The 26173-nt window shown below is 39.9% G+C and overlaps 1 protein-coding gene across 2 annotated transcripts in view; it reads left to right on the top strand.

The window, feature by feature from the left end:
- Positions 1-13405: 13405 nt before the first annotated feature.
- The window catches only part of Pcnx4 (pecanex 4), a 42395-nt gene continuing 29627 nt past the window's right edge, over positions 13406-26173 (top strand). The window contains exons 1-2 of one of the 2 annotated variants that reach the window (XM_085830448.1): positions 13406-13632; positions 21786-22528. In XM_085830448.1, the coding sequence (XP_085686574.1) occupies positions 21831-22528 (698 nt within the window). In that variant the 5' untranslated portion in view covers positions 13406-13632; positions 21786-21830. The remainder of the gene's footprint in view (positions 13633-21785; positions 22529-26173) is intronic. The other variant, XM_021178985.3, reaches the window with a different exon arrangement.

Here is a 26173-nt window from a genome sequence, read left to right on the forward strand (position 1 = left end):
CCAAAACAGACCCAGAGGCACAAGAACCATACACGAGTTTTATGTTTAATAAAATAACTTTATGGTAAGGAAAGCAAGAACTGAATGTTTCGTGTGATATTTTTACATGGCATAGAGTCTAAACAACACTGTAGTGTAAATCAAAGGCCTGGGATGGACAGGCCTGTTGTTATGAATTTATACAATCTTTACTTCTCTGGACCTCCAGTTTCCCACATTTCATGAAAGCGTCTTTATGTCTACAGAGTTGTGAGTGAGCACTCAAAACAAAGCTCACTGCAATCTCACAGCCGCACTTCTTACCACTACCTGCTGACACTTCTGCTCTCTGCTCCCACCTAGGGGCCAAGGAAAAGAAAGGCGCAGAAAAGACTCAAGGAATACAGATTTTTAAATCACAAGTTTCACTTTAAAATAGAATATAACTTGGTGACATTTAAGATTCTTTATCAAGCTGCTCTATGGATTCAATTTTTAATTGTACTGTACTTTTATTGTATAAGCTAGACCCCTTTTTTATTTCTAACACAGAAAAAGACATCCTACCCCCTTATTCCTTTCTAAAACTGTTGCAATAAAATATATAGAGCAATTATTTATTTGTTTGTTTGTTTATTAGATTTATTTATTTATTCTATGTATGTGAGTACAATGCAGCTGTCTTCAGACACACCAAAAGAGGGCATCAGATCCCATTACAGATGGTTGGGAGCCACCATGTGGTTGTTAGGAATTGAACTCAGGACCTCTGGAAGAGCAGTCAGTGCTCTTAACTGCTGAGCCATCTCTCCAGCCCCACTTCTTTTAGTTTTATACACATTATATATAATTTACGTGTTATTTAATGATGTATGTATGTATGTGTATTTTGAGATAGGATCTCAAGTAGCCTAGGCTGACCTCCAAGTCCTTAGGCAGAGGATGACCTAAATCTCTGCTCCAGGCACCTCTATTTCCTGAGTACTAGGATTACAAGTCAATGTATGCTACTGTGTCTGGTTTATAGAACCCAGGTCCTCTTGAGTGCAAAGTACGCACTCGGTCAACCAAGCTGCACCTCTCGTCCCATCTTAGCCACTTTGTTTGTGTAGATTGTGGTGAGAAAGACATGCAGTTTACCATTTTAAACTATACTAATGTGCAGTTCATTTTCAGCCATCATCATCATCATTCATCTTTAAAGTCATTTTATCTTGAAAACTTCAAAACCTTGTTCTTCCCATTAAATAGCCTCCCTGTCCTCTATCCAAGGTATCTGTTGTTTTGCTATTGTCTTTATGGCTCTGACTACTATAGGTAACTCATATTTGTATAATTATGCCAGTATGATAAATTGTGAGTGGAGTATTTCCCAGACATTCCTTTAGGCTTATTCATGTTGTAGTATGTGTCACAATTGTCTACCCACTTAAAGATGACTAAGAATCCACTGTGTGTATACACCACACTTGGTTTAACAACTCCTTCACCTTTGTGCTATTTTAAGTGACCTTTCTATGAACGTATGTGAACATATGTGTACAAGCATCCACTTGAATCCTTCTTTTCACTTCTGCTGGGTACGAGATCATATGGTAGTTCTAATTTTTTTTTAAAGAGCCACCATACTTTCCGCAGCGGCTATACCAGTTTACGTTCCCACGGCAACACGCAAAAAGACTGCTATACATTAGAATAGCTTGCTCTATCAAAATAAGATGTGATGCTTAGAAAACAGACATAAAATGTGTTCAAAGTAGCATCAAGACAGCATCACGACATTAACAAAACTGTCAGTTAAATTTCTCCAAATTTTCTCATTTGCATATTTTTTCAGAATTAGAATACTTCGTTCAACTTTTATGTTGTGTATGTTTTCCGTATGTGTGTGTGTGTTTTCCATGATATTACAAAGACAGTATAATCATCTTTTGTGTGTGAGTGTGACAGGGTCTGAGTGTATCTCTGGATGGTCTGGAACTAGCTGTGTAGACTAGACTGGCCTCAGACTCTCAGACATCAACCTGCTTCTGCCTCGCAAATGCTGGGATGAAAGGAGTTAATACCCACCTGGCCATAGTTATAATTTTAATCTGTGTGTTATGTTCAACCAAGAAAAATACTGTAATTTTCTCAACCACAAAAGCATGCATTATTTAAGTTGCTAAAATTTTTCTAGCCTTATAAATATATAATAAACGTATTTATGGGTAACTACTTTTTAATAATTCCCATAAGAAAATATTAATCAGTTAAAAGATGTATTCTGACAGCTGCTAATATTGGATTTGTTTCCAAAGTTGTTTCATAGATTTTGTATAATTCCCTCCTTTCTAAATGAGGAGCCCATGGCAGGAGGTTCTGTAATTTTTCTGTGAACCATTATGCCTCTAACCAATTATTTATCACCTAATAAACACAAAATAAGTGGGTGCGCGGAGAACTTCCCAGGCTGTGAACATCAGGTCAGTTCAGTCTGTTTAGATTCAGCGCTGCTAAGCAAGTGAGGCAGGGCAGGCAATGTCCACACAGCTCAAGTGCAACCACTGCTAAGGTTTTCTTTGTTGTTGTTGAAAAGAATTTTCATACAGTATGTTCTGATCAAAGTTTCTCCTTTCCCAACTCCTCTCAGATGCTCCCCACACTCCACCCATCCAACTCCACCTCTCTCTCTCTCTCTCTCTCTCTCTCTCTCTCTGTGTCCCTTTGTCTCTCTGTCTCTCTCTGTCTATCAAACAAGCACATCTTTGAATATCCACAATTTAAGAAAAGGGGAAAAAAAGTACAAAAAAGCACAGACAGACATAGACACAAAAACATAGACACACACTCACACACATACACACTCACCCAGATATACGTACACACACACACTTACATACACATGCTCACACACACATATAAACACATATAAACACACATACAAGCACACTCACATACACATGCACACATACACACACACATACACATACATAAAAACACAAAAGTGCTAAGTTTTTCTTCACTCACTTTGTTCGTTTCCTTTTCTTTCTTGTAATTTGTGTCATTGCATCACACCCTGTTTTAAGTTACACGGATCTGTCAAACTGTTTAGCACAGACTTTTGCACGTAATAGGCATCAGTTGGGTCAAATTTATTCATGTTTATTTTTATTGACTGGGAATGTTTTTTAAATCACGATTAAAAAGTACATTATCTACACATTAACACATGACAAGGATTCCCTCTTTTATGTTAAAATGTGGAATAAAATTAGCAAATAAAGAGGGACTCTTATAAAACTGTCCTGAGAGCCAATGTAGTTTTCAATTCTACCCAAATTGTAAATGATAATAGACATGTTACAAGAACTGTCAAACTCTTCCCAAAGCAATCTCCGAGGCTAATCACACAGACAATCACCCTTTTCATTTCTATAGTAATAACAAAAATTTAAGCAATATCTCTTGATTGAAGTTGTCTTGAAAATTGCTGAGTTTGAGACCTTATTTTAAAATGCAACAAGCCTGAAATGTTAAATGCAATTTGCCATGCAGCCTAGAGAAAGGACTGAAGTGTTTGCTACGTTTTTCCCTAATTGTTTGTGATTGCTGGCTGAGTAGGCTCGGCACTCCATCTTCAGAACCATTTCTCAGGGCCTTATCAGTGTTGACCACCAGGTTTAATCAAAAGGAGGCTAAAAATAAAATAACTTCATCTTTACCAGAGATAAACCTTCACAATGCCAGCTCTAACATTTTTATTTAAGTGACCTTAAAGAAAAAGCTTTCAGTGGGTAAAGAATTCTTAATGAAGTCTTGTTGATTAAGGTGGCATATTACCCCATGTTAATTCTGACACAAATCGCTGTATCAGAGTTAGCAGTTATAAATGAATCGTGTTTTGTTGGTTTTGGTCTGTAGGGCAATAAATAAAGCTCACTGTAATATTTAATTATGTTATTTAGAAAGTTTATGCAATTAAGAAAGATAACTTCTATTAAAAATTGTATACATTTGCCTTTATTCCTACCCATACATATGATCAATTTCACACAAAAGTCAGAGCGGACACAGTTATCTGGAAATTCAGTGCTGCTGTGTTTGTTGCCCGTTCTCTTCCCATCACTGAACGTCACTCGAGAGCATCTCGAGAATTTGAGTGACACATGTCAAATTATCAAGTCTGCCATAGACAGTAAATTATAATTCAGACATTAGCACTGACCAAATATATTTTCCTTTTCTCTATGAAAATCAAATACTTCTTCTACAGTTAAGAACAACATTTTTCTAAAGTTTTCATCATTTTAATATTGAATAAATTACGCATGCTCATGTATTTAACAGTGACTCCCCCACTCCCCAAATCAGTTACTTTGTTCATGTCTGATAAGAGGTGAGGGAAACACTGGTCTAGTAAGTGAAGATTATGTAGAGAGGATGAAGTATTCCAAGGTGCTGTCAATAGGGATGCTTTTGTGTGTGAAGAAGGAGCCATTTTCCCCAGGAGGAGGCAGCGGTGGGTAGGGAACAGGTGACCAGTCAAGAGGGAGAACTGTGCTGAGATTACTGTTTTAAAGCAGTTGGCCAGCGTGCACTCCCTCCAACATGACATGCAGGCCAGCGGAAGAAAAGCAGGTGCCATGGCGACCCATCACCACTTCCTCCAGTCAAGGGTGACTGGGCAAGCCGCGAGTGAGCGGTTAGGTGCCTGCAGAACCACGGTGACAAGGTGACAAGGTCTGCGTCTGCAGTGCTGCCGTAGGTAAGCTGGAGACATCACCAACAGGGTCAACAGTGTCTTAGAGTCCTTGTGTCGGGGGTTAGGAAGGAAATCACTGGAGACAACGGAGTCATTTATGCACTGGAGAACCTTGCCACAATTTCAAGCCTCCAACACTTTAAATTTTGTTGCAGCAAAGCTAAATTTCAAAAGCAGATCCTCTGACCTACAACTTGTATTTTATGTATAAAACTTGCTAACCAAGCTGAAGAGATGGCTCTGCAGTTAAGTGTACCGACTGCTCTTACAGAGGTCCTGAGTTCAATTCCCAGCAACCACATGGTAGCTCACAACCATCTGTAATGGTGTAATCTGATGCCCTCTTCTGGTGTGTCTGAAAACAACTACAATGTACTCATATACATAAGATAAAATGAATAAATCTTTTTTTTTTTTTAAGATGTTCCCGGGCCATGGTGGCTCACACCTTTAACCTCAGAACTTGGGAGGCAGAGGCAGGCAGATTTCTGAGTTCGAGGCCAGCCTGGTCTACAAAGTGAGTGCCAGGACAGCCAGGGCTACACAGAGAAACCCTGTCTCAAAAAAAACCAACCCCCCCCAAAAAAAGATGTAAAAAATAATTTGTTAAGCATGGTTTTACTCCCTTTAAATAATAGGAACAACCTCTAATTTTTAATGTCTGTATTATCCTGAAGACAGCATCACCATAGAAATTATAAAAAGAAATTTAAACCAATGTGAGCTTTTTTAAGCAAGTGAAGATAGGTCTTAATGAAAAAGAAAGATAATGTTTACAGGATTATAATGGCTAGCACATTTATAATCAGAATTTAGAAGGCAGATACCAGTGAAAAGTTAGCAACTTGAAGTTACTGTAGTTCTAACTTTAGAAACTGTTACAAATGACAGGCACCGTATTCTTGGTATCCCTGTCAACAGACGTTGCTGGTGCCCAATCTTGATCTCTGATACTGGGGTGAAGACTGAAGTCTGCATAACCAACTCTCAGTTGTAGATGACAAAACAAAGGGGCATCTCTTTGTAATTCACATGTAACTTAATTGTATAGCCATAAAGTACAAATATATAGATAGTTACAGAAGTCATATGCTATTAAAATGTGAACTTCCAGTAAAATTACCTTTTGTTAATTTTTAAATTAACTTTTAATTTATTTAAAATAAAAATTAGATTAATTTTTAAAAATTAAATGTACCCTAATTTAATGAAACAACACTGGACAGGCATGGTATCATACAACTTTAAGTTCCAGAATGCAGGAGGAAGAGGCAGATGGGTCTCTGTGACTTCCAGGACAGCCAGAGCTACAGAGTGAGACACTCTTAAATGAATAAGTAAATAAATAACTTCTTTCAGTCTTCTGAAATAGTTATGTCTTCTCTTTCTGAGCAAATTTCAATTCCTAGTAAAATTGTTCCAAAATAATAAATACCTTAAACACTAGCCTAGATGCATGGCTCACATCTGTAACCTGAGCATCTGGGCGGAGGACACAGGCAGACTACTAAAAGCACAAAACCAGTGCAACCAAACCTTAGTCTGTCGGAAAAGTAAGAATAGCACCGCCAACAAAAAGCCTCTAAAACTTAAAATTTTCATGTATGAAGTTATGGATGGCAAATGACAGTGAAATGTACAAGCTATCCAAGAAATTCTTGACTGCTTTTTAAAATAAGTCTTGGCTGGTCTAAAACTCTCTTTATAGACCTGTCTGGCTTCAAAGTCATAGAGGTCTGCCTGCCACAACCTCCTGGGTGCTGGGAATAAAGCCATGCACCACCAGGCCTGGGAACAACGTTTAATTCATGATAACAAAATCAGAAGACTATATTTTTAACCCTTTAACACACTCTATCATGAATTACTGTAAATTTTTTAGAACTTTATATCTCTCAAGAAAGCTTAAACCAACGAGGTCAAAGCTATGATTGTGTTTATTTGTTTATTTATTTATTTATGATTGTGTTTATTGTTTATTTCACAGTCGGGGTGGGGGGAACAATACACAGCATACATGCCTCTCAACACGATGAGAAAAAATCTAAAATTCCACCTATCACATGATCTTTTTTACAAGTATGTATATTAGATATGTAGCTCAGTGGGCAGAGTGTTTACCTAGCATGCACAGCGCCCTGGGCTTAATCCCCAGCACCCATTAAGTGGGCATGGTGGGGTATGTCTGTCTGCACACAGGAGGTGGGGTATGTCTGTCTGCACACAGGAGGCAGAGCAGAGAATAAGTCTGAAGTCATCATTAGCCACACAGTGAGTTGGGAATCAGGCTGTGTAATACATAAGAAATTGTTTCAAAAATATATAATAAGCCTATCATGATCTCTGATATCAGGAAATCAGGTAAATTTCAACGATCCAAGAGACTGTCACCTTATCTCCTATTATTTCTCTTCTTCAGTCCTCTTATTGCCACTGAGCCCAGTCATTTACCATTCTAACCAGTCGTACATCCCTGCCTGAGAAGCTCAGTTTTTCTAATGTCCTTCATGTACTTTTAAATATTTTTTTTTTGCTTTTATCCCACTATTCCTGGCACTGTAGCTATGAACTGAAACCCTACACCTCGTGGCAATGAACTGAGACATTTTCCCATCACACAAAACCTGTATCATGATCGTAGCTGTCTGAACTGGAAATTTTTGGATTCTTTGGAGACTCAGTTGTGTCATGGGATGTTTTGCTGAAGCAGACATGTGAGAAGATGTTTTGCTGAGGCAGACACTTGAGCTAATGCATGATGTTGGGAAAGAGTGTAAGTAGAACCCAACAGACAGTGAATGATTCTCTTGCATTGGTTCGCCTTGCAACGCTTCCCTGGTCTTTGCTGATCTTCACTTACTCTGACTTCATAGAGAGAAACGCCAAAGAATTTCTTGTGGCATTCTGCCTGCTTTTTGCCACTTTCTGCAGACCTGTGTGGATTAGGATCTAGCTGCTGCTACTGATTTGTGCATGGTGTCTGCCCATTGGACTGGGGTGCCACTCCTGATTCCTGTTTGATATTTTGGACTGGACTGCTGATATCCTGACAAGGAAACTTGGAATCAACCCAAAGAACTACTTCTAAACAGGTCCCTTGTCCTGTTAACCATCTTTCTCCACAACCTTGGTCGGTGGGCTATAGGGAGGTTGAAGCATTTAGGAACCCTGATTAAAGTAGGTTTTGAAAATCTAAGCCTCTAGCTGTCCACATATTTTCCTTGGCTGGTGCAGCTATTCCGTGTTTTTCATCTGCTTATTTCATATGAATCAGCAAGGTAGTGGAAAACAGATGAAATGTAAAGACAGGCAGACGCAGGCTCAATCCTAGACTTCATTTGTTTGACTTCTCTGAAACGCAGACTCCAGCATTTAAAGTTAGATTAGCCACAGATGTCTCATGGGGGTCCCCATTAAATGAAGTGCATAAGAGCACTTACCACTCACTGTATTGCCTAAGTATTGTAAGAATGAAGTATTACCTGGAGTATATCCTTCATCACATCTCCATCCTGCTAATTCTTCTTGCCTTTTATAACTGGACTGCAGCCATCCTCCATTTTCTCAAAATATTTTGTGTCCTACTTCTGCATTCCTGTAACTAGAGATGTCCTTGTTCATCTCCCAAGCTATATTTTCATAAGTCCCTTGATCATTTTATTTTATTTGACTGTTTTAGCTCCAAGAATCAGTGTGGTTACTGGTAAATAAGAACCATGGTTTTAATAATTGTTGGATGGCTACTGTATCCACAAATAATAGCTAATAGAGTTTTGTACCACATAGCAGGTATTTCAACAATAAAGACAGGTTAATACATGTTAATTCTGGCGGGTCACAATGAGTACTCCTGAGAATAAAAAGCATGTTAAAGACTATTACACACACACACACACACACACACACATCCAGAGTTCACCCTTAATAAACACTTAACGTTTTACCTGTTACCATGTTAAAATGATTTAAGATTACTTGATTTAATTCAATCTCCTTGACCCTCTGTGGTTAAATTACCTTGTTAGTTCTGTTTTATAAGACATGGAGGCCTGGGACAAAAGAAATAACTTTCAAAGCACATGAGCAACGAATGATGTTAGAGATGTCCAATCTAGGTTTCCTTAGACTTCTTGGCAGTAGCTGCACTTTCAAAGATTCTTTAAAAAAAAAAAAGATTTATTTATTTAATATATATAAGTACACTGTAGCTGTCTTCAGACACTCCAGAAGAGGGAGTCAGATCTTGTTACAGATGGTTGTGAGCCACTATGTGGTTGCTGGGATTTGAACTCAGGACCTCCAGAAGAGCAGTCGGTGCTCTTAACCACTGAGCCATCTCTCCAGCCTCTCAAAGATACTTAATGTGGTATTCAGACCCAGAGTGACGGAGTTTAGCTTCCCCAGCAAAGAGGGGTGCCTGCGGGCAGACCAGGAACACATTCTCTCATAACTTCTCAGACTGTGGAGACACTGACATCACTGACATCTGAGTCTGTCTGCCAACTGTGGCTTTCACTAGCACATCGTTGCTACCTCAGAGCGTTCTTCCATACACTTTTAGTAAACTACAATTTACATCTAGAAGTGCTTTAAAAGTCGATTTATATTTTTTGCTATCAACACAAAATTATTGCCCCATTATGTTCTGAAAACCAAAAGGCTCTCCTGGACCCTCTATTTACTATATAGAAATAAGAATATGTTAGAGAAAAAAAATAAAATTTTGGGTTAAGATCCAAATAAGGAAGTTCTCAAACTATTTGAGGCTGTCACGTATATTAAAGTGTCAGAAGGTTGTTCACACTAGGAAACACAAGGAACCTTACAACAACAGCTTGGCTTCAGGGTTCCCATGAAGGAGTCAGCTGAGATGAACTGAGGTTAGGCCTCTCAGCAGCTACCTGGACTCCCAGCTGTCAAGCTGGAATGTGTCCAGAACCGGAAATACGGATGAAGAATCAGGGTGGTGGGTGTTGAGGGTACAGGGAAGTTCTTAACAAGAATAATGGATGCTAAGCTAAGATTCCTCAACCTGAAATGAATGCTGCACTAGGAAATTATCCACTGCATTTCGGAGATAGTTGGAACATATGAACGTTTCCTTTATTAGCAGAACAGTTATCTTAGTAACATGTTTCAGTGATTGCTATTTTGGTTCTCCAAATATAAGAATGTAGCCACAAACCTACTCATGGGGAAAAAAGAGATGATTCCACATATAAAGCATACCTAGCACATACATCTTGTTTAGTTCTGGACCACCTCGGTGAATCAAATGTCGAAACAGTTACAGCCATTTTGGTTTCTCTGTACATATAAAGGTTTTACCCAACTATACTGTAGCTTATTAAGTGTATGGTGGCACTGCATCTAAAAACAACACACATACCTTAATTACAAAGTAGGGGGACCAGAGGATTGGCTCAGCAATAGTGCTTGCTGTTCTTTTAGAGGACGTGGCTTTAGTTCCTCACAACTAGTTTTTCACAATTAGTATCCACAATGGACAGCTGACAAATACCTTTAACTCCAAGCCCAGAGGACATGACACCCTTCTTAGGCCTCAGCAGGTGCCTACATTCAAATGCACAAATTCATATTCAGAAATTCACAAATTCATATTCAGAAATGCACAAAACATAATTAAGTTAAAATAAAATGTAGAACATTTCATTGGTAGCAAATCGCTAATAACCTTCTGATCTTCAGAATTATCACCAATAGTGGGCGGTCTGGCCTCAAGGCTACTGACTGCTGATTGGTTCCTAATGATGGCTTCTAAAGCTTTGGAGTGGCTGAGGCATTTTCCTGAGACAATGTTTTCTTCACCAACTTATTCTTCCTTCCACAAACAATTTCATGTGATGCTATTTGATAATATTTTAGCCAGAGTAGAACTTCGTCCAAAATTGGAGTTGATCCTTTCAAACCTCGCTACTATTTTATCAAGTACACTTAAGCATCTGGAACCCCTCATTGTCATTCCAGCACGACCATTAGCATCTTTTCCAGGAGTAGATCCCATCATCTTCTTACACAATCATCTTCTTTGCCCGTTGCTAAGATACAGCTACTCATTGTCATTGTTTTACCACAGAATTACAGTAGCTCAGTCAAGTCTCCAGGCTGTATTTCTATACTTACAATCAGCTGCTTAGCGTAATCACTTCCAACGTCTTAGCTAGATTTCCCAGGTGACTCACTGTAGCTGCTTTGTTGGTGTTCGCAGCTTTCCCTGGACATGCAATGGAATGGAAACAGCTTCTTTCTTTAAGTATCATGACGCAGCCTAGGCTAGCTTCAAACTTTGCTTCTGTGTTTTCTTCTTCTGCCTTCACAGAGTCAAAGAGCGTGTGACTAGTTCAGTTTTCCATCCAGACCACTGAGACATCCTCTACACCAGCAGTTTCTATAATCAATTCTTTCTTTCTTATTGTGTGTTTTCTTAGCATCACTTTTATTTCCTTTAAGAATTTTTCATTTGCAGCTTGAGTTGCTTGGTCTTGGAGGCCTGGCTTTCAGCCTGTCTTGGCTTTTGGCATGCCTGCCTCACGAGGCTTAGTCATTCTAGCTTCGATTCAGTGAGTGGTACACATCTCTCCCCTTCACCTGGACACTTAGAGATCATTCTAGAATTACTAATTAGCCTAACTCCAGCACGGCTTTGTCTCAAGAAATGGGCTGCAGAAGTGGAAGAAAAAGGAAATCAATGAATCCGTAGAACTGTCAAAACACATTTCCCACTTAAGTTTGAGATAGTTAGAAAGGGAAAATAAGGGGCCATGGCAAGGAAGAAAAACCTTTCACTCCAGAGTCTGGATGAAGTTCTACTAGCTAAGAGTCAAGAATTCTGCTGGTCCACCTCCCTGATCCCCCAAGGAAGTGTTTTGAAATTAAGATATGCATAATGTTTTTAGATATAATGCTACTATATACCTAGTGGCACACAATATCTTTTAAAGACTTATTTATTTTAATTATATGAGCACAATGTAGCTGTCTTCAGACACACCAGAAGAGAGCATCAGCTCCCATTACAGTTGTTGTGAGCCACCATGTGGTTGCTGCAGGACCTCTGAAAGAGCAGGCATTGTTCTTAACCACTGAGCCATCTCTCCAAACCAACACACAATATTTTAAGGTTAGAAACTTTTATATGGGTTGAGAAGCTCAAAAAGTTGTAATTCTATTTTGACAGTTGAAGGTAAGATAGATAGTCCAGTAAAGTTGGGCATGGTGGCGCACGCCTTTAATCCCAGCACTCAGGAGGCAGAGGCAGGCTGATTTCTGAGTTCGAGGCCAGCCTGGTCTACAAAGTGAATTCCAGGACAGCCAGGGCTATACAGAGAAACCCTGTCTCAAAAAAAAAAAAAAGATAGTCCAGCAAGTTAAGAGAGTCAGCATAGTTATAATATTCTGTGAAGGTTACCTATAAAGAGGCAGTATTCCTTTCATGTAGAAGCATTTCAAATAAGAATGGAAAAATACCTGCGAGCCATGCTTAAGGCCTGAATATTTATGACCTCACACCTTTCTTAAGTATTTGTAAACCTGAAAAGTTCTGGGACTCTCCAAACAAGACTATAAACATATTTTTCAAAACACTGTTTTTACTTTATCAGTTGTAATCCGATCCAAATTCAGGGACCTTCTGATATCACTCAACTTCCTTAGCAGAGCTTCCTACATAACCTCAGACATCACCAACACTGTATACGTAACATGGAAAGTGGAAGTCCCCACACTTTGATGTGCATTATGCTGTTATTGAGCATATCTATCAGTCCCTATACTTTATATTAAAATCACTTGTAGACTCCAACTCTGCTTCATACAGGCTCACCCTGGAATTTTTTTTCCTGTGGCAAATTCAAGAATCCCAACTTCACTTGAATGGAGATCTCTTGAAAAAATAAATCCAGTTGCTAAGGTGGCTATCTACAACCTATGTCCCTGGGCCCTGGCTCGCTGCCACAGACAGGTTCATTATTTTACATGGATGTAGTTTATAATGTGCCCAAAGTACTATAATACTAAGAGCAAAAATATTTGAGCTCAGATCACTGAGACAAATGTATAGATTGTTTTTGAGAATCACCAAGATGTGACACAAAAGAAGGCACATGCGGTTTGAAAGATGGTAACAAGACTTACCAGAGTCAGAGCTAAAGCCATGAACTTTCATTTTGTAAATAGGAAAAGGGAGTATTTATTAATCCAAGAAAAATGTTTGGTTTCGAATATAAGTAGAACAGGCACATGTTACCATTTAAAAACATTCCCACCCCTGAGGCAGTTTGAATGGCCTTAGTTCTGTCGTCATTAATGGAGGTATCGGAACCCTGGGGGATTGGACTCTTATTGCACTCCTGAGTCACGGGTCTGCCAATCTTGGAGAGCCTAGGCTCCCCAAGAGACAGTCAAGCTTCATCCAACTCTCCAGCCTTGAGGTTCCCAAATGATGGACTTCTCGTCACCAAGGCAACCACGTTCCTGCGTCTGGGCGTGGCCCGGGTGAGAGTTCAGAGGTGGTGCTTAGGCCGTTCAAGAACCAGAGCAGCGGTGCGGGAGTCCGGGCGTCTCGGGAGTCCCGCCCGGCCCTGCACGGAGGAAACCCCGCCTACCCTGCTCTGCTGTGCAGCACACGTGAATCCACCTCCCGCAGAACCAAGGCGGCAGGGGGCGGGACGAGACGCACAGCCCCGCCTCCGAGCGCGCGTGCGCACTGCCCCCTGGGAGGCGCGAGCGCAGTTGATCTTAGCCATGGAAACGGGAGCGGTCCTGGAGGCCTCTGGTCAGCTGCTGGTGGGGCCGCATCCATCCTCGGGCAGGAGTTCCCAACCGACTTCAGCAGGGGAGATGTGGTCCCAGGACGCCCTCGCGTCGCCTCTCCCCTGCGGTGACTCCAGGTATGTCCGTTCCCGACACACCTGAGACTTCGTTGCTGCCTTAGTTTCCACCCCTGGGTACTAGTGGGTTCCTTCAGCTTTTACTACCTCAAGAAACATCTTTCGCTCTCCATGAAACAGCTTTTAAATGCAATTATTGCTCTTTTTTAATGTACTGAGCAAATTGAGTTGATCGAGGTAGTGATCCAGTTTGGCTTTAATGTGACCGAGAATACTTTTGCAGCCCGTGGAGTTATGTTTTATTTCTGAGAGGCCTCTGTGAAATGGAGAATGGCCCTTTGGCCCTGCTGAGGGATGGCCTTGTTACTCTAATCAAGTTCATGGCCTATGCCCCTTAGGTAGAGATCACTCTTTCTTGATTTATCTCTGTCTCAAGCCCTCCTGCCCAAAATTGTTCATTCTTGGCCTCCTGGATATGTATAGCGCGTTTCTCAGGTTTCTCTATCTCTATATAATCCTTTGCGTGTCAAAGACCAGAATTTTTAAAAATGAATCCCATTCGTTATTTATTAGACCGCTGTATGTTCTCTTATTCTCATGTTCCCCTTACTCATTTTTTCCACTATGGTTCTATTTTTTTTTTTCATTAAATCCTTGAGTTTAGAGAGAGAGCATTCATATTATTTTATATCGGCTTCCATTCACACCCAATCACCCATAATTTCTCACAGCATCCAGTACAGATATTGCCATTTTAGTGATTTAACTGTCTGGATCCCATGCTAGCTACAGGTTATGCCTTTCCTACCTTTAGGAAATGCTTATTGGTTATTAACTGCTGTGGAAAATCTCGGGCAGGGGACCTTTGCATCTTCCTCTGTGAGAGCTTTCTTGAGGTACATACAATTCATTTTCTGGAAGTATACAACTTACTGGCTTTGAGCATATCAACAGGTTTGCACGATCATCTCTTCAGTTGGTTTCGGAACAATTTGATTACCTCCAAAAGAAATCTTTTATATTTAGCTGTTTTGCTCTCTCCTCCCCAATATTCCTGCTATTAGTTGTAGGCAATCACTAATCTTTAGTCTCAACAAAGTTATTTCAGATACTCGATATAAACACAACCTTAAAACATGTTGATCTGTGTGCGTGTATCTAGCGAATTTCATGTTGCAGCTTGTATTATTCATTATTGTTTGTTAGTATATATTAGGCAGATATGCCCTGTATTATTTAGCCATTAGCCATTGGCAAAAAAAGTTTGCCAGTACTAATAATGCCGTGGACATTTTGTATAAAATTTTTTGTAGGCATGTTTTCATGGATATAATACCTGGTAATGGAATAGGTATGCCAGAGGCTAATTCCCTTGTTTAGCTCTTTGAGAAACTGACAGTTTTTTTCCCCAAAGCATAGCACCGCTCACCGTGCATCCCCACTAGATGTGCTTGAAGGTTTTATATTAACCTCATCAACACTTGTTTTAGGCTTTCATTTTTATTTTAGCCAATCAGGGGAACTCACACTATCTCATGGTAGGTTTGGCTTGCATTTCCTCATGGCAAGCTTCATTTCCAGCATGGTCTATCACCCAGAAACTGTCAATTCTTATCCTTATTTATCTTTTTAAAACCAGGTTGTATTTTCATCATTGAATTGGGAGAATTAATTAACTAGTTAATTAATTAATATAGCCTAGATGCAGATCTCTAATTGCAGCCTTTTGCCATTCTGCAAATAACTTCACTTCCCTAATGGCCTGGGCTCTTAACTGCTCTCGTTCAAGAGTGTTAGGTGCCAGTGTCCTCAGGCCAGCTTGGGTATCAAGTTTTACATTTTATAATGTAAATACATTTTATAATGTAAATAATATACTTTTTATATTCCTTTCAAGTCCTCTATTCAAGAATCCTCAAAATTTGCCTGGTGGCTCCTGCCTTTAATCCCAGCACTCAGGAAGCAGAGTCAGGTGGATCTGTGAATTTGAGGCTAGACTGGTCTACAAAGTCAGAGTTCCAGAACAGCCAGGGCTACATAGAGAAACCTTGTCTCAAAACAACAACCGAGAGAGAGAGAGAGAGAGAGAGAGAGAGAGAGAGAGAGAGAGAGATCAAGACAAAGTTTACTTTTACTTGACAGTAAGTTGGTATGATTAAAAAACTCAGGTTGCCACTAGTTAATATTGTGTCTTAGTTGTCACAATATTGTTGGTTTTCACTTTTTAATAAAATTATTTGTAGTTATTTATATGAATATCAGATTCTACTCCAGTGACGCCTTATTTTGAGAGAAAAGGTTGTCAACCCAGTTGAATTATTAAGGTGGGAGAGGTGTGGGAGGGTAGTTTGAATCCTCAGCCATTTCTTAACGTTTTCATGTTCCATGAGTTAGTACAGTGTTGTGCTGGCTTAATTTTATGTCAGCTTGACACAGTCTAGAGTCACCAGTGAGGAGAGGACTTCACATGCCTCTCTAAGACTGGGCTGTGGGCTGTAAACCTGTGGAGCATTTGTTTCATGGGATAGATGGGTGGGTTATGCCGGGGCTGGTGGTCCTGTGTTCCATATGGAAGCAGGCTGAGCAAGCCGTGGGGAGCAAGCCAGTAAGCAGCACTGGTCCAAGGGCTCTCATCCGCTCCAGCCTTTGGGTTCCTGCCCTGACTTCCTTTAGTGGTAAACAGTGGTGTGCAGTGAAAGTCATATAAGCTCTTTCTTCCCCAAGTAGCTTTGTTCACCAAGTCTCGTCATGGCAATGTAACCCTGGACAAGACAGCTGTGCATTTATATTCTGGTGCTGTACATTGGGAAAAGTGAAAGAGAACAGAAAACCCACTGTACTACCTGAGCGACACTGCCAATGTCAGCTGTCTCCTACCCCTATCTAGTCATCTTAGGTTTTTCTTTTTCCCTTGGGGAGGAGTTGGAGTACTAAGGTTTAAATGTAAGGCCTCATGCATGCTTAGTAAGTACTCTGTCACTGAGCCCTGGTCCCAGACCTCTTTTACTTTTCAGAAATTTGAAGCAAGTTTTCAATAAGTTACAAGGCTGTCTTTGAATCTGGCTGATCTCATACATTAGCTTCCTGGGCAGCTAAGATTAGAGGCCTATGCCACTTGGCTTATAGTTATTTATTTGTTTGTTTGCTTGTTTGTTTATTCTTACAGACTGCATCTGTAGATTTACTGGGAGAAAATTACATAAATATAGCCTCTTCAAAAGACCTTCCCAAGGACTTAATAAATGCCATTTTATAGGTTCAAAGAGATGTGGTGACCCTTTGCGGGTACTTGGACTGATTCTCTTCCCGTGGTGGGTGGAGGAGGAAGCCACACATGCTCTGTGAGCCATGGGATGCACTGTGCGTGTGTTCAACTTACACATCAAATGTCTTTTAAAAGGCTCTTCAGTAATTCAGTGTTTATTCATGACATGGCATCCAGTCAAATCCCTAGAGTATGAACATATCTTCATATTTCTGAGTCCCAGCCAGTACATGCAGCAGTTCGAACCTATCTCCCCAACAGACAGTCTCTTCATGTCTGTGTACTGTTGGAACTGTTCTAGTGGTAACACGACTTTTATCTAAGGAATGGAGAGCTGAGTTATTTCAGGTCTTTTCAGTACAGTGGTATGGCTGTCTTAATTCGGTACTAGTCATACGTGTTTGTTTTGAAAATCTGTTAATGCAGTGACACTAGGAAAAGGAACACATTGGTTTTATTTTCTTTTCAAATTATATGAAATATAGGAGCATAGCCGAGTATCTTGTATTCACAGAATAGTGATATGATGCGTTAAAGAATAAGCCTAAATTAAAAAGCTGCCTAGGAATTTGTTTCTTCTGGCCTTAGAGGAATGTGTGCACACTCATGTGCTGTGCGTGCTTTCAAGCTACTACTTTTTGTTGTATCTTTCTTTTTTCAAGGGAGTTTAGTCCGCAGCATATGATTGATGAGTTGTGTGGGTAACTAAGGAGTCCGCCACAGCAGATTGCAAGTTTGAACTGCTTCTTACCCCGTGGGAATTGCACGACTCAGAGTCCAAATGCAGCAGCGTCTCGGAGTCTGTTTGGCTGGCCCCCTCTCAGTGCGTATGTAGAGAGTGTATGGCCCAAGTCAGTGCTGTGCTGCCGCCATCAGCACAGCTCTTGTTTCCTCAGGATTGAGTGTGCATTTGAACATGCTGGAGGAAGCCATTACAGATATGGTCTGTCCTTCCAGGTACTGACCGTCCTTCAGAAGCATATGCCGAAGTGTTACTCAGGGAATGAGTTTAGTTCTTCTAATCATATTCTACAAATAATCCAGGTTAGCACTTACAGTACTCCACATAAATGTAATTGTAGAACCTCAAAAGATACTCTAAATTCTTATGTATTTTTTACATTTTTATGGTCTAGAATGACAATCAGAAGTTAACTGGTACCAGCTTATTATATACTTTTTTACCCTATTGATCACTAATGAATTGTTAGGAAACAGACATCAATTTTTAAAATATCTTTACAATATTTTTTGAATATTTATGATTGAATAGGTTTTTACAGCAGACATCTAGCTATCATAAGTTTTTCTTTGCATAGGTTTGCATGGGTGTTATGCTTAGTCCTCTTCTTGTCTTAATTCTTTAGGTTCTGATCAAAATAGGCCACTATTTCTCAAAGTAATATCTATAAAATACTAAGTGCATTTTCTGTTACTAGATAACATGAGAAAAGTGGGCTTTGTGGTCAGATACGTTTAGATAACTCGAATGATACATTTTAAAGAGGTTTATGGTCATCATGTTCTTCTCAGAGATTTCTTAAAGTTACTGGCCTGCTGCTAACCATTGCGACTCTAAGATGACAGTCTGTTCTGCTGTTTCTCTTTGACTTCCTTGACTGTGGGCTCCTTTTCAGGAAACTTTGTATGAGTAAGCAGTGCAGTCCTTTGTGTCCTTAAACTTTTATTTAAATACCCCACTGAGATAACTAACAGCGCCATCTCAATAATTTCCCCTTTTCTTAAGGCTTTCTGAGTGAGCTCACATTCATAATCTCTCTCCTTGTAGTTCTTGGTACTCTTATTAGTTCTGATTATTCTGACTTAATTTAGGCTTTTGTGCACCCTGGTCTGTTTCTGCTTTCTCAGTATGAAGTCTCCCCTTTCCTGATGAGAGACTGGACTATAACATAGTACAAGGAAGGAAATAAAATCGGACTTCTTTCTAGCACCCTATTGCTGCCATTTCCTTGCACAAAAGAGAAAACTAGCTGTGTAATCCCTATTATATCCATTCTTTGTTATTTTGGGATGACCTTCTTAGACAGTCATCCCTGAGCTAAAAATATTATTAGTAACAATTATTAATTATTCCATAATAAAGATAAATGAGATACCTTCATGCTCCAAAATGGGAAACAAGCAATTTATGGGTTTAATATTTTAAATAGAACGAAATACAGTGCAAGAAGACTCAAAAATGCTATAACCTCTCCACTCTTCCTTAAAACAGGAAGGTATCCTGTTTACCATCTCAACCCATATTACTTAAGCTATGCCATTAACATAAGTCAACATATTCTGCTAAGTTTGAGGGTTCAGTTGAATCTCAGGATTTGGCCCCTCGCCACGAAAAGCTAAAGCACACAAGAGCTTACTCTGAGATTACCTCAAGCTGGAGCATACTATGAGTGCTACAGACTGAGCTCTGTTTGAGGTACAGAGAGAAGGGAGACAGACAATTCAACCAAAGTGCTTGCCACAATTTTTGGAAGTGATTAGACTGGGTCATGAAAGTTAACTAAAATTACTGACTAGATAAAGGAAAAGAAATTATTGTAGACAGAGGACATGAGAAGAGGCTTCTAGGAGAAAAACCCAAGATTTGTTTGCAGGACATGGGTTAAGAGTTGTGGAAGGCATTTAGTAATCTGAAGAAGATCAAATGTCATAAGAATATGACATTTAATTTTACTCTTTGGTATTTCAAGAGCATCTTTCCATGATTCTCTATGACAACAGAGTGTTACGGAGCTACTGAAAGGAAAATGAATGTGGTTAATAGCATAGCAGCTTTCTATGGTATCACTTCTCTGGCTCCCTTCCTGTCTCGTTTCCTTACTTCTCTCATGATCAGGAGGAGAGTTTTCTTAAGTTCATGGAGAAAGCTTAGGTACTAAAGACTTTAAAATCCTGACCACTAATGAAGCTCATTTTCTTGACTAATGGAATCCGTGATAGATAACTCATTTTGGGATATCTAGCCCACTCGGCAGGAGCCTAACCTTCTGACCCTGCAACACTAGGAGGCCATTTCAGAACACTAAGGGTAAACTACTGAGGCAGATAAGCTCTTATAGAGGGAAAGGGAAAAATAACAAATAAAAACCTGTATTAAGATTTCTGTCTTAGTCAGTATACTGTTGCTGTGCAGAGACGCCATAACCATGGCAGCTCTATAAAGGAAAACATTTCATTGAGGCTGGCTTGCAATTTAGAGCTTTAGTTCATTATCATGGCAGGAAGCATGGCAGCATGCAGGCAGACATGATGCTGGAGAGGAGCTGAAAGTTCTACATCTGGATCAGCAGCAGAAGGAAGAGAGACAATGGCCTGCCTTAAGCATCTGAAACCTGAAAGCCCACCCCCAGTGACACACTTCTTCCAACAAGGCCACAACTACTCCAATAAGCCCATCCTTCCTAATAGTGCCACTGTCTATGGGCCTATAGGAGCCATTTTCATTCAAACCACCACAGTTCCCTAGGACACTGCTGCTCTGTTACCTTGTGAGGTTACACGGCTGTTACTTAAGTAAAAGCTGCACTTGGCTCTACCCAGACTAAGGACAGTGGACTAAAGGTGTAAGCGCACAGATATTTACAGTTTAAAGAACATCCTAACAGTATAGCAACAGGTGCTGCCGGACACTGGTTAGATAGAACAGTTAGCTAAAGGACTAGTTTAAAGGGCTATTTTAAGGTATTCTATTTTCTAACCTAATGATGAGCCACTGAAATAATATTTTTCTAGTTGATCTTGTATCAGGCAACTGGTTTTGTTGTTTGGTTTTTATTTTCAGAATAAGCTGTGGAGGAAAAGTAAATAGAATCTACTGCACTTGGTATTTGACCTTTGAGAAGAAAGAACCTACAATAAATCATACAAAGTTGCACAGGTTATTTCCAGCATATTGAAGACACTGACAATAGAGAGACTAAAAAATGAATTGCCAAGTAGCTTGCCTCTGATAGCATAGCTATTAAAATACACATCTATTCTGAATTCTTTTCATTTCCAGCTTATTTTTCCTTCTAGAACATGTTATGGGTGGATGACAGTGTTGAAACAATTTCTCACTACTAGTCCTGGCTGATCAAATTGGTCTTGAACTCAAGGATCCACCTGCCTCTGCCTCTGTCCCTACCTCCTGATGGCTGGGATTAAAGACTGGCTCCTTACTGTTTTTGAGCTCTCAGTTTCCATATGGGTTTTTATTGAAATGCTACTAATTTTATATACGATTTGACTCTTTAAATTATTTGAAAATTCTAATTTTATTGTAATTTTTAAGTGATATTCATAACATTTAGTTGTATTTTCTACTTTGTCTCCCAAGAATTATAGAGAAATATCCTTATTTAGACAGTTATGATTGGCAGTGTTTACACAGCCCATTCAGGTAAATACTGTGCATTTTACAAAATACAACCACTCAATAATTTATGTATTCTATTGTCTATGGCTGCTTTTATGGTGTTAGATAGTATTGTTATAACAGAACTCACCAAGCTAAAAATACTTACTGTCCAGACATTTAGAGTAAGTTCAAGACTGTAACTAATGACCCTGTACTAGAAGGAAAGACCAACAGCAGAACTCAGTGGGAAATAGTAGAACTGCCCACAGTTCTATCTAAGTAGAGAGTACTGGCCTTCTGTACTCCTTTGGCCTCAGAATCTCAACTATGAGTTAAAAATCTAATGTCAAGGAGTATCTGCCAAGTACATAATAAAGATTAAGATTTCCTTTTTAAAAATTAAGTTAGCAAGATTATTTTGGAAAGAGAGCAAACTTAGTACCAATTATAAGTGTTGAGAAGGAACCAAGGTTAGAGATCTTGCCTGTAAAGGAGCTAAGTAAGGAAGGAGAAATCTGGGCTGTGTTTCCTCCAGGTCTTCAATGTTATATTTCCTAACTGTAATTTATTTTTTCTTTTTTTTTATAGATATTTCTGGTTATGAAAAAGATGTGACTCTCAGACTTATCCTGAATGGGAAGTATGAGTCCAGATGTCCCTCTGCTAAACGATTACAAACAGGACTTCCTGCTGAAGCGCTTTCCACAGACTGTTCTTGGAGGCCCTCGACTCAAACTAGGCTACTGTGCCCCTCCTTACATATATGTTAATCAGATTGTCCTTTTCCTGATGCCATGGGCCTTAGGTGGAACAGGAACACTTCTATACCAACTGGATATCCTGAGAGACTACGTTGCAGCAGCGCTTTCGGGAGGACTAATGGTGTTCACCGCGGCTGTCATCCAGCTCATAAGCGTGTATGCCAGGAGCAAGTCGGTGGTGGTCAGGAGGATGAGAACCAGGGATATCTTAGCAGAGGAAGACCAGCACGAATTTACAAGTTGTGCTGGTGCTGAGACCGTCAAATTTCTGATTCCTGGCAAAAAATATGTAGCCAATACAGTTTTTCATTCTGTTCTTGCTGGGCTAGTGTGTGGTCTTGGAACATGGTATTTGCTCCCAAACCGAGTAACCTTGCTGTATGGCAGCCCTGGGGCGACTGCTGTGCTCTTTGTGTTTGGGTGGATAACACTTTGCATAGGAGAATACTCACTCATTGTAAACACCGCCACAGAGACCGCAACATTCCAGACCCAGGATACTTACGAAATCACTCCTCTCATGAGACCACTTTATATTTTTTTCTTTGTTTCTGTGGACCTTGCACACAGGTAAAAACTTACAGAATATTTAATGACTTGTTTTGTTTTTTAAGGATACCTGGCAAGAGAGCCTTTCTTAGTGTTAACAAATGATGAATCTGTGAATTAAAAATTATGACCCAACTCTTGGGATAGTTAGGTTATTTTGATGGTTAATCTTTTAGTAGTGATCTCTATAATATATTCATGTTATAATGAAGTAGCAAGTCTTATTGAAGAATCAACACATAACAGAAATACTTTAAGGTACATAATTTTTGAGTCCTGTACTACATTTTAAATCAATATTATTAATTAATTAATTAATTTGCATCCCAAATGCTGCTCCCCCTCTCTGACCCTCCCTCACAGACTCCATCTCCCCCCTTCTTCTCCTCTGAGAGGGTACCCCCACTCAGCTATCCCCCAACCCTGGCACATCCAGTCTCTGTCAGATTAGGCACATCCTCTTCCACAGAGGCCAGACAAAACAGACGTGGAAACTGGGTCCCATGTCTGCTACACATCTGCAGAGGCCTCCTGCCTGCTACACATCTGCAGAGGCCTCCTGTCAGCCCCTGTATGTTCTCTGATTGGTAGCTCAGTCTCTGAGGCTCCCAAGGTTACTTGACTCTGTTGGTTTCCTGTGGGGTTTTCTTCCAATTCAGGGCCTTCAATTCTTCCCTCTCCCCGCCCCCCCCAAGCCTTCTATATATGTTCCCGACCTCCATCCAATGTTTGACTGTAGTATCTGTATCTGTTTCAGTCAGCTGCTGGGTAGAGCCTTTCCGAGGACAGTTATGTTGGGCTCTTGTCAGCAAGCATAACAAGAGTATCATTAATAATGTCAGGGATTGGTGCTTGCCCATGGGATGGGTTTCGAGTTGGACTGGTTTTTGGTTTGCCTTTCCTTCAGTCTCTGCTCCATCACTGCATATCTTATAGACAGGACAAATTTTAGGTCAAAAGTTTTGTGTGTGTGGGCTGGTCCTGGGGGTCCTGCCCTTCTACAGGAGGTGGCCTCTTCAGGTTCCATGACCCTACTGTTCAACAACTCGACTAAGGTCACCAGCATTCACTTCTGGGAGCCTATTCTATTCCAGGTCTTTGGAACTTCCTAGAGTTTCTTCCCTCCACCCCAACCCCCCACCCCCCCACACACACACCCAACCCTACATATCCTGCTTGCAGCTACAGATTTCCATTCATTCTCCTGGCCCCCTGGGCCTCTCTCCTGTCTCTCCCCACACCTGATCCTGCCTCCCTCTACCATCCCCCTCCTCTCTCCCACCCAGTTCCTGCCCTCCTGCTCCTATAATTATTTTGTTTCCCCTTCTAAGTGTGATTCAAACATCCTTATTTGGGCCTTCTTGTTTAAGTTCTTTGGGACTGTGGGGTATATCATGAGTGCCCTATACTTTATGGTTAATATCCACTTACCAGTGAATACCTACCATGCATGTCCTTTTGGGACTGGGTTATCTCACTCAGGATGATATTTTCTAGTTCCATCCACTTGCCTGCAAAACTCATGATGCCCTTGTTTTTAATAGCTGAGTAGTATTACATTGTGTAAATGAAGCACATGCTCTGCATCCATTCTTCAGTTGAGGGACATCTGGGTTATTTCCAGTTTCTAGCTATTATAAATAAGACTGCTATGAACATAGTAGAGCACATGTCCTTCTGGCATGGTGGAGCATCCTTTGGGTCTATACACAGGAGTGATACAGCTGAGACTTAAGGTAGAACCATTTCCAGTTTTCTGAGAAACTTCCAGATTGATTTCCATAGTGGTTGTACTAGTTTGCAATCCTATCAGCAATGTAAGAGTGTTCCACTTTCTCTACATCCTTGACAGCATGAGCTGTCCTTGAGTTTTTGATCTTAGCCATTCTGATTGGTGTAAGGGAGAATCTCAGGGTCATTTTGATTTGCATTTCCCTGATGAGTAAGGGATGCTGAACATTTCTTTAAGTGCTTCTCAGCCATTAGAGAGTCTTCTGTTGAGAATTCTCTTACTAGCTATATGTTGGATATTAGCCCTCTGTCGGGTGTAGGGTTAGTGAAGATCTTTTCCCAATCTGTAGTCTGCTGTTTTGTCCTGTTGGCAGTGTCCTGTGCCTTACAGAAGCTTTTCAGCTTCATGAGGTCCCATTTATTAGTTGTTGATCTTAGGGCCTGAGCCATTGTTCTATTTAGGAAATTGTCCCCTGTATCAGTGTACTCAAAGCTATTTCCCACTTTCTCTTCCGTTAGATTCAGTGTATCTGGTTTTATGTAGAGGTCCTTGATCCACTTGGACTTGATTTTGGATCGGGCAATATACATGAATCTATTTGCATTCTTCTACATGCAGACATCTACTTAGACCAACACCATTTGTTGAGGATGCTTCTTTTTTTCCATTGTATGGTTTTGACTTGTCTAAAATCAAGTGTCTATTTCTGGGTCTTTGATTCTATTCCATTAATCAAACTGTTTCTTTACAAATATTATGCAGTATGTATCACTATTGCTCTATAGTACAGCTTGAGGTCAGGGATGGTGATACCTCCAGAAGTTCTTTTAGTGTTCAGGATTGTTTTTGCTATCCTGGGTTTTTTGTTTTTGTTTTTATTTTTTCCATATGAAGTTGAGATTTGCTCTTTCAATGTCTGTAAAAAAAAATGTGTTGGAATTTTGATGGGGATTGCATTGAATCTGTAGATTGCTTTTGATATGTTAATTCTACTGATCAATGAACATGGGAGATCTTTCCATCTTCTGATATCTTCAGTTGATTTCTTCAGGTACTTGAAGTTATTGTCATACAGACCTTTCATTCGCTTGGAAAGAGTTATACTAAGATATTTTATATTATTTGTGATTATTGTAAAGGGTGTTGTTCCCCTAATGTCTTTCTCTGCCTTTTTATCATTTGTATAGAGAAGGGCTACTGATTTCTTTGAGTTAATTTTATATCCAGCCACTTTGCTGAAGTCATTAATCAGCTATAGTTCTCTGGTAGAATTTTTGGGATTGCTGTGTATACTATCATCATCCTCAGGTAGTGATACCTGGACTTCTTCCTTTGTTCTAGCTAGAACTTCAAGTACTGAATAGATAGGCAGACAGTGGGCAGCCCTGTGTGTCTCTGATTTTAATGGGATTGCTTCAAGTTTCTCTCCATTTAGTTTTATGTTGGCTATTAGCTTGTTGTATATTGCTTTTATTATGTTTAGGTATATGCCTTGAATCCCTGATCTCTCCAAGACTTTTAACATGAAGGGGTGTTGAATTTTGTCAAAGGCTTTTCAATCAATGTCTGATGAGATAATCGAGTGGGTTTTTTTTCTTTCAGTTTGTTTATATAGTGAATTATGTTGATGGATTTTCGTATACTAAGCCATCCCTGCATCCCTGAGATGAAGTCTCCTTGATCCTGATGAATGATGTTTTTATGTGTTCTTGGGTTTGGTTTATAAGAATTTTATTTAGTATTTTTGTATAGATGTTCATAGCCAAAATTGGTTCTCTTTCTTTGTTGAGTCTTTGAGTGGTTTAGGTATCAGGGTAACTGTGTCTTCATAGTACGATTTGGGTAGTGTTCCTCCTGTTTCTATTTTGTGGAATAATTTGAGGAGTATTGGTATTAGCTTTTCTTTGAAAGTGGTAGAATTTTGCACTAAAACC

The sequence above is a fragment of the Mus caroli genome, unplaced genomic scaffold (genome assembly GCF_978045245.1).
Source record: "Mus caroli unplaced genomic scaffold, Mus_caroli_1 scaffold_14, whole genome shotgun sequence".
In the NCBI taxonomy this organism is placed as follows: Eukaryota; Metazoa; Chordata; class Mammalia; order Rodentia; family Muridae; genus Mus; species Mus caroli.